At 40.9% G+C, this 15,240-nt stretch overlaps 1 protein-coding gene across 1 annotated transcript in view; it reads right to left on the reverse strand.

Annotated features, from left to right (window-relative positions):
* Nucleotides 1–2,458: 2,458 nt before the first annotated feature.
* Nucleotides 2,459–15,240, reverse strand: part of FBXO34 (F-box protein 34) — a 149,444-nt gene continuing 136,662 nt past the window's right edge. The window contains exon 3 of the mRNA XM_085626827.1: nt 2,459–5,027. Within this exon, the coding sequence (XP_085482953.1) occupies nt 2,909–5,027 (2,119 nt within the window). The 3' untranslated portion in view covers nt 2,459–2,908. The remainder of the gene's footprint in view (nt 5,028–15,240) is intronic.

The raw sequence follows: 15,240 nt of genomic DNA on the forward strand, positions 1-15,240 counted from the left end.
ATCTATAATGCATGGCATTCGACTGCTCACCAGTAAATAAGTTCACAGCTACTAGGAATGAATCAACTGCACAAGAGCATTTAAAGACCGTTCACTCACTTCCAAAAACAAAATGTATTGCTAAAGGACTAGCTGCCAACACGATTAAATCCTACAGGCACCAGAGTGGGCAAGCAGGCCGATTTGGGAGTAACATTTCTGATAAAACCAGGTCCAGGAACCCACTCAATTCTTGGGGTTATACTTCCAAAATAGTCTTTCACAATTTCCATAAAGCAAGCAAAAGTTCTAACAGGTGAGCTTAGTTCCAAACCTACATACAGAGCAGGTTAGATATACACATCAACACAACCTCTATCCAAGCAATCTTGCTGTTCTCTTCAAAAAGAGGAATTTGCTTGAGGAGAGAATTCCACAGAGGTTAAAGATTTTGGGTTGTAGAAGCTGTAAATAAATCAGTTTGGCAGGTATTTATAATTCCTCGGCCTAATATTAACTGCTGATACCGATCTTTAGAATGGCACAAGACTGAGACAATGCAAAGTGGAGATCTCAACTGCTTAGCAGCAAAGAGGGTTTGTGTCAAGGCAAGAATTAGTCTCAACTTACCTCAAATTTGTAGACAAGAGCAGTGCTCGTTAATACGATTCCATTAAAAAAACGGGTAAAAGGTTATTTTTTTTATGTTCTAAATATTGAAATGGACCGGGCACCAAATTTGCAATAACAAATTCAACTCTACTCCTTTTATGAAGGACAATGAATTAGTACAGTAGAGGCCTCAGATTAATTATTTTAGAAAATGTGTACAATGGAAACCAGGTCTCAAAAGAAACGTCCAGCAAAAACCTCTACTACACCCGAACGTTCGGTTACATTTGTGACAGAAAAAGTTCCAGGCCATTGACTTCATGCTAATGATCTGTAGCACTAACAAGGTTATCATTAATTATTTGCCTGCCTGGAAGACCCTTTACCATCTTTCTCCAATAACAGAAAATATAGGCTTCAATTTCAGAGAAAGATAATTCCAAAATATAGGATAGTGCTAAAAAGTGTTACCATGCACAATTTCAGCAAAACTCTGAAGAGGTAGATGATATAGCTGAAAGGATAATGTTGGGAGATCCAGCGTTAGTGGTCTTAACCTATATAACTACAGATAGTATTTGAATAAACTTCAAGAAACATACCTAACCCAGTAGTATGTTTTAGGTTAAAGATCTATCTAGTTTAGGCTCCTTCTGTTGAGGTGCAAATGTTTGAGGGCTGCTAGCTCTCCAGGGTTTGCCTTAAATTAAATATGAAAAAAGACGAGACAAGGAACAGACGAATGTAAAACTGACAGTCTTTCAATATATCTTTACAAGCACAGACAATTACAAGTGCTTGAGAATCACACAACTACCCTTTGAGGAGAGGAATTTGTGGTTGACGTTATGGTTCTATAACAAACGTGCAATCAATTTGCTCTGGCAAATGTATATTTCTAGAGTTAATGCAGTCAATACAAGTCATATTCATGGCATTCACATCTTTAGTACAAATTAGTAAATATCTCAAATGGGGTTTGATAGATTGAAAGGTTTTAGATGCACAGAATTAAAGACTGCTAGTTAGAAGGACAAGAGCAGTCATAACTGAAAAGTGTGACGAGGAAGCAGGATGCCAAAGCACAATAGAAGCCACAATCTTAAGTGTGGTTCATTACCACAGTAAGCAAGGACCTAGACATCTGAGCAAACAAGGCAATCTTGGCCACATTAACACTTGGTGTGAATAATCTTTTTCAGGTACATGGACTAGATCATACCCTAAATTGTCAGTAAATGCTTCAGAGTAATAATATTGCAAATCGCCGACTTACCATTCAATGTACCGAGCACTGACTGCAGACATCGTTGACAGACTGATACCAAGGAAAACTAACTGAATGAACACCCAAACAGTTGTTGCAGACCTCCTGGAAACATTACAGGAACAAGCAATACCAAGAAGAAAAACAAATATAGAAAAATCCAATATGATATTGTTACCCAACTAATAACCGTGAGTATTAAAGGAGCAGAAAGAAAAAAAGAGGGTTAATGCGTATCTACGGATCACTGATAACTACCACTAACAGCAAATCAGTGAAAGGCTTTACCTGGCTCAGTGGCAAAAAGGCAACCATACACAAAAGAGTAGCATTTCAAAAATCCTTTTTGGTGCTAGCAAAGATGCAAGAGTAACAGTATATTGACATGTGCCAGAAAAAAAGGCATCCATGAAACCAGACGAAATTTATACCTTAGTGCAGCTCAACTAGCTTATATTGATTGCACTGCTTTTTGCCTACACCGCAATGGCTCAACATGTTTAGCTCCTATGTGCATATTTCGCCAAATACAAAACTGATTCATATATCGAAATGTCAGCAGAGAACTTAAGAATTACACTTTACATGAAGAAACAAACATTGAAGAGGCACATTTTATTGAAAGAAAATAAGTCAGGCATGAAGGAACTCCTGCATGCTTTGAAATTACACAAAAACTTGCCTTGAGTTTTACCTCAGACATTTTGATACGCTTTGCTCGGACGCTTTCCAGTTCAGCCAACATGTCATGATTTATTTAACTCCGTAAGAGTTTCTTTACAGAAACATTAATATATATATTAATTATACAGAATATACAGGCTTTGAAACAACATGTAAAAACACATTAACAGCTGCAACGCCCTTTTAGCCACATTGCAACAATTAGTCATGTATATGAGAAGCATCGATTTTGTGTTTCAATTCCAAGTTAAAGGTTCTAGTCTCTCTTTCATTACAACCATTAAAACACTTGATATATATACACACAAAGAAAACAGCAAAAGGAAATGATTTTTACTTATCCTATTTACATAAATGTTAGAAGCACTACCAGTCCACTCTTTCAAACTCCATTCTTTTCTTATACATGTGTCGGTTAAAGCTATGACAGGCAGGGACCCAGCGATTGTCATGAAGTCCAACTTTACAGCCAGGGCTGTCTTTATGAGACCTATGGCAGCACATCCAGTATCCAGGCCCATATGGTAGAGACTGACAATAGGGCTTAGGGTGCCACCAGCACAGAGAAACATCCCCTCTCACATACTTCTTTTTGCATTGTTTGCAAGGATCGTCTTTGTAGCGTAGGTCACAAACCCATAGAGAATCTACAGGCCTTATGTCATAGTATTCAATGATAAACTTGAAATAGTGACAAGTGCATTTAAGAGCTGCCAGGGTTTTAGTTGGGAGAAACCTAAATATATTTACCATAATGTGGTGAGGCAAAAACACCATATACTGTTGAGGTTCCAGAAGTTGCTGAATTCTATACCTGATTTTCCAGAAATCGAGAGAAACCTGCCTTTTTAGACTGGGGTGAATTGCAGTAGATTCACTACCAACATAAGCGATGGTAACGGTGTCCAGAGATACAATTGAGTTGTTCTTACAGTCTTCATCTTCAGAAGCAGACTTCATCTGGTGTACGCATTGCAAATTATCTTCAGCCTTTTCACATAATTCTGAATTGACTTTACAACTTTGATCATCACGATATTGAAAAAATAACGTTCCTGGAAGGGGATCCTCAGAAAAAGTTAAATTGAAAGTCTTTTCTTGTGCATATACCTTCTGAGCTACAGAAACACATACCCGTGCATTAGTTACTTTTACTGCGTCATCAGCAAAGGTTTCAGAACAGGTTACTGCTACCTCAGATGAAAAATCATTGTTCGCACTCTTACCCGGACTGCACTTTGGTGCTAATACAACAGCTCTTGAACAAATAGAAAAAGATTTTTCTACAGCACTGGCATTTATTTGAAGGACTGAACTTCCATTTTTCAGTGATGCTCCCTGTTCGAGCTCTAAAGCAGGCGTGCTGAAATTCTTCCTGTCCGGTAGCAGATTGATTTCACAAGGCACAGAGGATTCCTCATCCCCAGAGAGCTGAATTTTACTTGAGCCCGAATGCTTGTGGTGCATAAAACTGTCACTTTCTGCCTTGAAGTCGCTCGTTTTAGACTGCACTTTTTCAGCACCATCAGAACTTGAACCGCTGGCGAGCAGCATCCTCCCAACATGTCGTCGGAAGCTGTTATTTCTTGACAGACTTCCTGAATTACGTTCACTCTGGTGTTTCAAGCACTCGGACTCAAGTTTAGCAACCATGTCCAGAACACAGATTGCTTCATTCTCCTGCTCACCGCTTTCAAAATTTCCTTTCGAAAAGGGTATCTCACACGGGCCAATTGCTCTGAAATGCTCAGAAACAGAAAGCACATTTTTGGATTGTACTGTTAATCTTGCTGCACTGGAGGAGTTAAAGCACTTTTTTGTGCCATCTGAAATCAAAGCACTTGCTCGTTGTTCAAGGAAAGCTACCATATTTATTACAGAAGATCCGTCTGAAAATATTGCATTGTTGCCTTCAAGGTGTAAAGAGCAATGGTCGATTCCGCATGCAAAAGGCTCAAACTGGTGACTCTTGTTTGGTCCCTTTGTTTTTTCGACATTGTTTCTTGCTTTAACTTCCACTGACTTTTTTCTTCGTTTTGCCGCTCTTCCATTTATTTCCCATGTGCTTCTGTACAAAAAGCCCATGTGCTTCATTGTGCAAGTCCGATTGTTGCTACACTGGTGTGATGCAAAAAAAGCAATCTTTTCCTTTGTATTCCCAGGTTTAATGACTGCTCGTATATCCAGCGCTCCTTCTCCTTCTTCCTCATGGTGAACTGCCAAAGGGGAAACATACACCTTCCCTTTATCATCGAGACCGTTCAGTGGGCTTTTACCATCGGCAATGCACAGACACATGGATTCCAAAGGTCTATGGTATGAAGCATCGACAGGTGGCGCTAGGAGGCTCGGTTTTGTAGGGGTGTATTTTTCATCTTTTGCAACAATTCGGTGGTTGGCCTGGTCTCTTGTATTCAGAGTGGATTCTGGAGATGGATCTTTCCTCGATAACTTGTGATAGGGCTTGAGATGCATGACAGAAGTCCTAAAAACAAACCAAATAGAAATGTAACAATATTAATTCTCTCAGCTTGAAATGACGACTGACATGATATATTAAATGCGTTTAGTCTTTTACCAGGTCTAAATGTTTTATTACCATAACTCCATCACATAGTATAACTCTGCTTACTTCATTTAAGAACCCAAAACATTAAAATCAAACACATTATATACACAGGAAAGTCAATATTTCATTCCAAACTCAAACATTCTGAAACTACTCACTGGTGCATTTACTAAGTTAATTGCTGCAGTTGACCAAACGGTTACGAATTAGAAATAAAATGCATTTCGTCAAATTATTCCGTATTAAAGCTAGAGACAAGTCATTTCCTACAACATATACATTGTGGGTGCTTCAGTACATTGCATACCAATTTTACGCCTTCAAATTGACATGCCAATGGCAGCTGACAACATTTGGATCTCCTAATTGGTTTCTTGAGCTCACGAGAAGTCAATCCATATATAAAACAAATTCATTTTATAGAACCTGCAATACGGTACAAACTAAAGTAGCTTAGAAACGTGCACATTTTCCTGTAAATTGAGGGCTCATAGCTCGATTTAACTACTTTTTATCTTTTTTTGTTACGTACTCCAAAAGACTGCATGTGCTTTTCAGCTCTGTACCTCGTGCGAGTCTTTTCCAAACTCGCAGAAATACCCACCCTCGCTATAGTACTCTCTCCACCATGTGCTTCAAATCTCCATTGCTACACTGCTATCTCTCTGGTGCTCTACTTTCTCCCTCCTTCCCATGCGGTTTCCTGTTGCTTCCACTCACTCCTTCATTACTCTCTCCCCTTCTATTGATTTTATACATTTATTTTTGTCGAGTGCACAGCATTTGCTACCGGGTCACTACCGTAGGAAATACGCAACTGATTTTTTTTTTATTTTATTACCAGTCCAAGTGCCATCTGCATTCTCGAATCATTAAATAAAAAAAATAAAAAAAATGCCCATTCCGTGCCTCGGTAGGAGCACACAAGCATGGTGATGCTGACACATGCCTACGGAATGATGTAGCCACAACCATATGAATGACCACCACTCCCCCCCCCCCCCCAATTGCAATGTTGTTTTTTAATACAGCCGTTTAAAAAACTCTTACTTGACGAGACCCTTTCTCATTTCCAAATCAGTTTTACGCTCAGAGTCACATGTTTTATCGGTATAGTGCAAATCTAGCCGAAAAACGGGGGGGAATGCTTTTAGATCTGGCCTACACAGCACATAAGTTGTGCAAGAAGTATTGTTTACAAGTCAGTGGGCTTATAACCCGCCCACAACATACCATGAGTTGTTTTCGTTGTCACTCATTTGTTATCTTTACATTGCTTGGCTCCTGTTGGCTTCCCTTCCTTTGTGTTACTTTCTCCCTCGAGTAAGGGCCAATACGTGCTCCTCGTCGTTTTGCACCACACTTTTTTTGTATTTTATAAGCATTTTGGTATTGTGCAGTGCTCTTCTACTTTTTAAACTGTTTCATATTTATGTTGCTTTCACCTTATATATGCCTTGTCTATTGATGCTTTGCTTACACCCACAACTGCACTGTTCTACGCCACTCTACACAATGCCACACCACCCTACTCCACTTATGCCACGCACGTTTAGCCATGCTGAACCAAAGTTACGCTGCTGTAGAAGATGGCTAAAAAGCATTGGCAAAGCAAATAGCTCTCACATTGGAGCAACCTATTGGATTTCCCAATGGTCATATCTGCTTAAGGAGACATGTTTTTTGTGGTTAAAATAAAAAAAATAAAAAAAGTTAACTGTTTTGGTGTATCTGCTCTCGTGAAGAATTTGTTTCATGCTGAAAGGTAGGAAATTAGACATTTCACTGCCCTTATGACCCGGACATACACATCACGCACAACATGAAAACACTTCGCACATATGATCACAAAACAAAGAAAACACCTTCCAACCACACATTCTACATGACTCAGATTTGCTACCCATCTAGTGAAGTGTTTCAATGCCCGGGTGGAACAGAAGCAACAAGGGGGAGGAAGCAACGGGGTGTGGGACCAGAAGCAATACCAGAGGGTGGTGTATGAAGCAACAGGCAAGGGAGCAATGTGGAGCTTGCGGGGAGAAGCATCTGAGCAACACACATTCTGTTGGCTGCAAGTTCAGTGCAAGTGACTTGATTTTTTGGTATAGTACTCTGCAAAAGAGTAAAAAGTCAGTGGTGTAGGAAGGTGGGTGCGGGCCACCCTGGGATTTCATCGCTTGGCAAAAATTTGTTTTTTTAAACACATTTTTGCCATTTTGTCAAGCCGGGGGATGGCAAGACATTTTCCGCACTGGGTACCACCTAACCTTGCTACGCCACTGAAAAGTCCTACACATTTTAAGCAGATGTCACCTTTTATGTAGGTGCCACCTATGGGCCAAAGTCTCTCAGGCTGTGAAATGGGCCTCCAGCTTAGGTGACATTTGGTGTTTCTAAAGTTAAAAAGTTAAACTCCTCGTGGTCTGATCTGTGAGGCAGCACGTTCTTTAAAGCATCAAGACTCTCTCTGTCAAAACAGGCCAGTGAATGTGAAAGGGCGCATACCGTTTTGAAGGTTTGTGTGATGGAGCATTTACGTCTGGTTTCTCTAACCCAATATAGCGCACTGCCTTTATATCGATGGGTTATGACGCACTGGGCCATGTGCAACCACTTCTGTAAATGTAACTAAAGAACAGACATGACTGCCGATAACCCGCACTAGGGCTGGCCAAACAATGGCAGCAAGTGCGCAGATGCCTACTTATCGTCAAGTGATCCCATTTCATGTGGGACTACTTCAGGTTGTCATTACTTTCAAAGAAGCTAATAGCTTCCTTTGGTTCTCTGGGGCATACACAACCGTCAAGTTATAAGAATGTTCCTTTTAGTTCATCTTTTTGTGAGTGGGCCTTATTTTAGTCTAGTTTTGTTTCTATTTCAAGCAGTTTCTGTGTGGTTCTGTTTTCCCATTAGGTCGTGTCACCCCTTATTTATAACTGCATTAACTTACAACCTTGGGGTATTATTTATAATCAGATCCATGAGATTTAAAAATGGCAAAAATCTGCTTAATCGTCGAACCTCCGGACTCCAACCACACATCCCACTAAAAGGTGCTGAAACACATTAGGCCTGAATAAGTAGGACCTGGCCAAAGTGGATCCACATGAAGCCTTCTTCCAAGGCTGGCATCTCAGCAAGTACAATGTTTATTCTGAGACAAGTAGTTTCATGGTTTACATTATGATCCCAACCCTAATGGGCAGTCCGGTCAAGCGAAAGCCGCCCGAACGGGTCATATACGATCTGGGGCCCATCTGGTAGTTATGTGAGTGCAGACTAATGTTTGCGACGTGCTCCCACCCCACGCCCAATACTCGGTTAACCCAAGACAGAGACTCAACTCCATAAATTTTCTGTGGAGCCATGCCACGCGCTACTGTTACTTAGTACATCTAGCAGCACAAAGGCTTCGCTTTTTACATGAGACGCAAGCGTCCTTATTGATAATGGTAAAATGTCAAACTTTAAGTTCCAGACTGCAAAGCGCTCTCACTTAAAACAGACTTCTTTTAAGGGAACACAAACGACATGGCAATACACCCGATTCTGGCAGGACCCACCAGATTTTTGTAAAACAAAAAATGGCTTATGTTTTTTTATAGGTCTCCTGCCCGAAATGTAAATAAAAAGAAAATACACTGCACCAATTTTATCCCAAATCCCACTTACCAGGTTTGGAATGTTGGCATGTATGACGGCCCAATAGCTGATCACATTCGAGACTCGTCACAACTGTCTCCACAACGCACACAAGAAAAGCCATCATATTTACTCCCACAGTGCATGAGGCTACAAGAAGTATACAGTTTGTGCATTTTCTCAAACAAAACACTCAATTAAATTTGCTGCCTCAATTGCATAGAGGTGAGTAGTAGCTACATGTGCACAGCAGCCCCGTGGGCTAGACTACTCCGTCCAGAAGCAACACAGTAAACCGAAGAATTAAAGACAGTAGCCCTATGCGAGGTATTGGCTGTCAGTTTTTTTTTAGCCATGTTGTACCGGTGCTGTGTAGCATCGCTGAGAGTTAATAAAAACAAGCATTGGCATAGTCAATAGGTCTCAACTTTTTGACCGTATAATAGTGTAGTCATGCACCACATTATCGTGGATGCTGGTCCGCCAGGGACTGAAGAGCTATACAATTACTACACATCCTTTTTTTGTACAGCGTGTGAGAGTTAGAGTGCGTTAATCCAGTGTGTGTGGCCTATGCCGGACCGCACTAAGAGCACCATATGAATAATGCTTTGCTTACAGCCGGTGTCTGGCTGCACCGAGGTCACAATACACTATTTACACAAATATATTTTTAATATACAAATAAATAAATGTGAATAGAAGCATCTTCATCTTGAAGGCCCTTCCAGACTGCATATTTCAATTTCTGAAATTCAGTCATTCATTGAAATGGATCTAATAGGGTATCATTTAATTAACTTCAAATGGTGGTGCTGGATGATCCATTATTCCCAGCTGTCTTCACGGATGAGCATGGGTGCCGCCTGCTCAAACCCAAGATCTCCTTCTTACTGCCCTCTCGGCCCACATTTGCATGCATCTTAAATTACAGGCAACGATCTTGCTCGTAGAGCTGTGACAGAAACACAACTGCCAGATTAAGGGTTCCAGGTGTATAATTCTCGGACTTCAGTCACAGAAGGAGTCTAGGTTTATATTTTTGTGTAGTTCAGTGACAGCGCAAGTCTAGGACAGGCTCCGTGGCCATCGAGAATGCTTCTCTACAGCAAGGGATTTAAATAGGCAATCATAGTAGTGCACTAAAACAGATTGAAAAATTTTCACTCCAGATGATGTCACCACTTAGAAACTAGTGTTTACACATTCAAAATTTGTGAGACACTGGTGTGCCCTCTGCACCTACTAATGTAAGATATGCATTGGTTCAATTGAAACGTGTGGATGATATATATTGGTTCAATCAAAACGTGCGGGAATTATATCACTGACAGTTGGACTGGGATTGAGAGAGTGTATATTTGTTGTATCTTGCTCTATCACACAAGATGACTAACAAACGCATGGTGTCTCACTTAATAAAAAACAGAGTCTACACCTGCCTATGTATTCCAAAACATGGGCTCATTACTCACTTTGTCACAGAATCTAACTTACACCTCACCTAGCTATGCGACTCAAAAAGGCTGTAATCAATTTTGAGGTACTTGTGTTCCCAATTAGAGAGCTATGGCAGGCAGCTCGGGCTGGATTGGTTCTACTGGAGTAGGACCACGACTGATATGGTTGATCGCATCTGGAGTGGAGTGGACAAGAAACGATGGACTAGAACGTGGCTCTGACCGACTGCAGTGGCTAAGACTTCGGAAAGCGTTTCACCCCTCACCTTTTGTTGTCAGCAGCAAGTGCATCAATTTGGTTCAGGGTAGTCTTCCTGCGCGGCCTGACATTGCAGATTGTTCGGTGTGTGTTCATGGCTAGATCTACTGACTGCATTGCATCCGTTTGCTCCCACTGGCTCATCAGATATGTTGTTTGGATGGTAATTCTTATTGTGGTATATTATAACACCTGGAATCTGCTGCTTCATCCTGAAGTGACTGACTGACCGGTTACTGTTCCTGGCCTTTTTTTGCCTGCTATGTGTCACAATGCCAACGTTTCAGTAATAAATAGTGCGATATCAGCAAGCCTCTCATGACTAATGTATATCTACCGGTTAAATGCTCCTGCACGGTTACTGTGCTATGTGTTAACTGAATGTTGCCACTGCGATCTCGATTGCCTGTGTTATTTTATTCATGTGCCTCGAACTGTCTAATGTAGTGGCATCTTTCGGAAAATGCAATAAATTTTTTTTATTTTTAAACACCACACCTGGAATATCACAGGCCTGAACAACTGGCATAATGCAGGTAACAAACTGAAAGCTACCAGACATGGCGTCAATATCATTACTGCAAGACACTCTGGAACAGAACTGGCTAGGAGTGGGGCTCTCCGGTGATTTTCTTTGTTCACAACTATATCTAAAATCAGCACCACCATGACACGTAAGATTAATGCTTCTTTGGCAAAGATCAGATGATTAACGTAGAGCGATGTATGCTGAAGAGGGTGTTGGAAAAGGCAGAATGTCTATTAATATTTATGTATACACACTCAAGTGGGATTCTGACTATTTCTGAAACCGCGCTCATTGCACAAATCAGTCTCATGGACACAGTTATTTAAGGTGTCTTCAACACATCCCTAGACAGATCTGGCTGCACTCCCCGCTCTATTTGCTACAGTGGCATTCTGGATTGTGGAAGTGCGTGGCTGGAACAGAGATCGGTAAAAAGTATGCTCAGGAGACGCTGTGGTTATTCTTTACGCATTTGAGCCAACGTAAGACTAAAATTGTGTAGAAAGCCCTGATGTGTAAAAAGGTCTGATGTGTACAACCCTAAACCATACTAAGCAGGAAAAAGATAACTCCAAAAGTAAGCAAAATGGGGCGAGATAAAATAAATGTGACTGATCCAGTACATTTTCGTGTTACTGCATCAGGCAAGTAATGCGTACTTACACAGGCTGACATGAAAGCGGCCTACACATGCCTCCGAAAAAGTAAACCAACATCCATTTATGGGAAATATTAGTATGCTTATCATTATGAATATATCTTTAAAATTACCTATACTTCTCCCTCTGGGGGTGGGGTATAGCAAAACAATATTAGACATAAGGATCAGGGACACTACATTTGAGCTACATGGGTAATATATGTGGCAGACTGCTGACTTCAAGAGCGATGTGGCTTTTTGGGAGAGGGAGTTAGTCGGCTTCAGGGTGTTCACTGCCTCAAATTACATTGGGTTTTAATGGTGCTTAGTATAAAGGGATACAAGTTAAAAAAAAAAAAAGCAAACGTCTTAGTCCCCGGGGAATAAAGCTTTGCGCACCAGAGCCTTTAGGCTTGATATGGACTTTTAATTGTGGGAGATTGGGTTGGCAGGGGATACTCACAGGTTATTGGGCAGCTCCTCTTCCATCATAGCAGGGTGGCTACGAGAAACTACCCATGCGTGAGGTGAGGATGCTGTAGCGTGTCCCAAGACTCCCACAGGCCTTTAGTTCTGCCCCAGCGGCATGGAGGTGAAGCAACAGCAGCAGGTTCTGTAGGCTGCTGCGCTTGAGACAATGAGCAGTGCTCACACTCCCCTCACACACCGAAGACAGCTAGAAGGGGGGAGGGCGATGGTCACAAAGGTGGGCAGGTGAGGAAGTAGGAACAGCCACAGATGACAACAGTGAGCTCCAGCACACACCTAATCTTACCCACGGGTGTCTATGGAAAGAAGGCATAAAACCTGTAGACCCCGGGAAAATATAGTTTGTGGGAACTAAGGGCATCAGCAATCTGCGAAAAAAAAAGCTGAAGTAAGAGGAGTCTGTTGAACAGAGGTGTATGGGACATTTCGGAAATAGGAACGCCTCAGTCTCCATTAAGAACCGGAGATAGTGGTCGAAGTGCATTAAAACAAGCTGGTGTGGGGGGGCAAGCAGTGTTGTGGGAGAGGTTTGCAGAGATGGGTGGAAGGAAGCAACAATAAAGGCACAGAAAAACCAGCTTCCACAAACAAGCAGGAAATAAAGAACATCAAAAGTATAATAGAAAGGAGCGGAGTAATGTTACATGTTATAAACAAATGTTGTAGTACAAAATGAATTTGAGTTATTTGTTTTTATTGTTAAACACTGTTCTATACATGGATATTTTTGATTATGATCAACAAGTTTGTACTGTCAAATAGGTATATTCTGTATATTGTGGATATATTTCTTCCTTGTATGGGTATCGTGATAGGATTTATATATCGAACAATGTATATTGATATGATGTTTTTCTTTTCTTACAGACCTGATGATGTCCTAGACAGGACGAAACGCGTTGGCTGTATAATTGTACATATTGAGCATTGTATTGAGCATTAAGCTGTACAACTGTATATACTAAGCATCATTTATTTGAATTGACTTATTACAAAGTGTATAATTTTGAATATTGCTGGTATAAATGAATCAATGCATCAGTTCTACATGTGATGGTTAAGATGGAAACCAATGTATAGGTTTATTGGAATACTTTTGAATAATTGAAACAATTAGGAAGGTAATACACAAATAATATAAAGAATAAGGAATAAAAACAAATAACTCAAATTCATTTTGTACTACAACATTTATTTGTTTATAACATGTAACATTACTCCGCTCCTTTCTATTATACTTTTGATGTTCTTTATGTAAGTGGCTTTAACGGTGGGCCACTAGGAGTGAGCAGGAGACCATTAATTGCAAGTAAGGATATTATTACACTAGATTATACTCTCTGGTGCACACATAGCAGCAACCCTCATCGTTGTTTCTATAAGTACAGGAAATAAAGAATACAACAGTGCTGAAAACAAAAAAAACAAAAAATAAATAAGCAGCAAAGTGTAAGGCTACTAGTAATTGGGTGGTGCTCCGTGAGAGGAAACAAAACATAACAAGCATTGGCATAGCCAATATGTCTCGCCGTTGGGACCTTATAAGTTTTAGCTATGCAGGATATTATCCTGGGTGCATGTTTTGCCAGGGATTGAAGAGCTATACAACAAATAAACACAGATGAACACATGCATGCACTATTCAGAGCAAACAGCTGGCCATTAGCACATGTACGTAGACCGACATGCTTGCAAAGTTTCACACCCAGTCAGAAAGAACCTACAGATACACACAAACATACCCCATACAGCTCCTCCCATGTGTGTGTACACACACACACACACACACACACACACACACACACACACACACACACACACACGTACACACACACACACGTACACACACACACACGTACACACACACACACACAAAACCGCCCCCAAACTCCCCCTTTGGGACCTTCTAAGTCATCAAAATTGAAGATGTAAGAGGCTTACATTTACCACTAGTATGATGGTGTTAGGATGCAATTGGTAGAAAAAAGGGAGGCAAACTGGTCAGTGTGGAAAGGAACCTCTAAAAAGGTTAAGAAAAGACTGTGTGCATTGCAATTGAAGAGATTTCTAACAGATTTGATTAACGCCTACATGTGAGATGGTATATTGTTACTTTTAGTCCCGAATGTTTTTTTGTTAACTGCTTGTTAAATGTTTTTTTTGTTAACAGAGTGCTTTGTGATTCCTGCACTCAGCAGATAATTAGTTGTCAAGTCCCGGGCTCTGCCGGAGGCACCATGATCAGCGCTGCCTTAAAAAAAAAAAAAACTTTCCAGAGGCAGACCGTCTGGCTGAGACACTCTTGGTTACACAGCAAGTCCGTTTCATTTTGCAACATTTATTTTGTCAGCCTGATAATTCTTAAATGCATTTATGAATTAACAGGCTGACAGGGTGTCCGTTTCATTTTGCAACACTTCTTCTGAACAACCAAGAGTGTCTCAGGCAGCTGGTCTACCTCGTAAGCCTCTAGAACAGTGGTTCCCGAACTTTTGACTCCTGAGGACCCCCATTGAGTCACCACTGGAAGCCGGGGACCCCCAAGCAATTTTTAGGATTTAAATTTCAAATATTAAAACAGTAATTCGAAAAACATTAACACACGTGTGCACACAAAACAAATACTCGAATTACTAATGATTTTAGGTGCATATTTACAAGCCCCTATCACCATGGGAACATCACTTTTTGAGATGTTCCCGTGGCGATAGGGGCTTCGCCTTATTTACAAGGCAGCGTTAAGCCACTTAACGTGGCTTACCGCTGCCTTGTAAATAAGACTCCCTTTCACCCAATGCTTAGCGTGAAAGGGGTGGGCAGTGGGTGTTGCGGTGGGCGTTTCCCCTGCAACACCCATTGATTTTGACGCGGCCCCCTATTTACAAGGGCAGCGTAAATGGGAGGCAGCGCCAAAATTAAGACCAGGGAAACCCTGGTCTTAACTTGGCGAAACAAGGAGAAATACTTCATTTCTCCTCATTTTTGAAAAACACCTTGGATTGTTTATGTTCAGCAAGGTGACCCTTCCTGCACATCAACAATCTTTAAAAAAAAAAAAATTACATTTTGTAACTTCCATATGTGCTGCATTAAGCAGCGCACAC

The sequence above is a fragment of the Triturus cristatus genome, chromosome 9 (genome assembly GCF_964204655.1).
Source record: "Triturus cristatus chromosome 9, aTriCri1.1, whole genome shotgun sequence".
NCBI classification, from domain to species: Eukaryota; Metazoa; Chordata; class Amphibia; order Caudata; family Salamandridae; genus Triturus; species Triturus cristatus.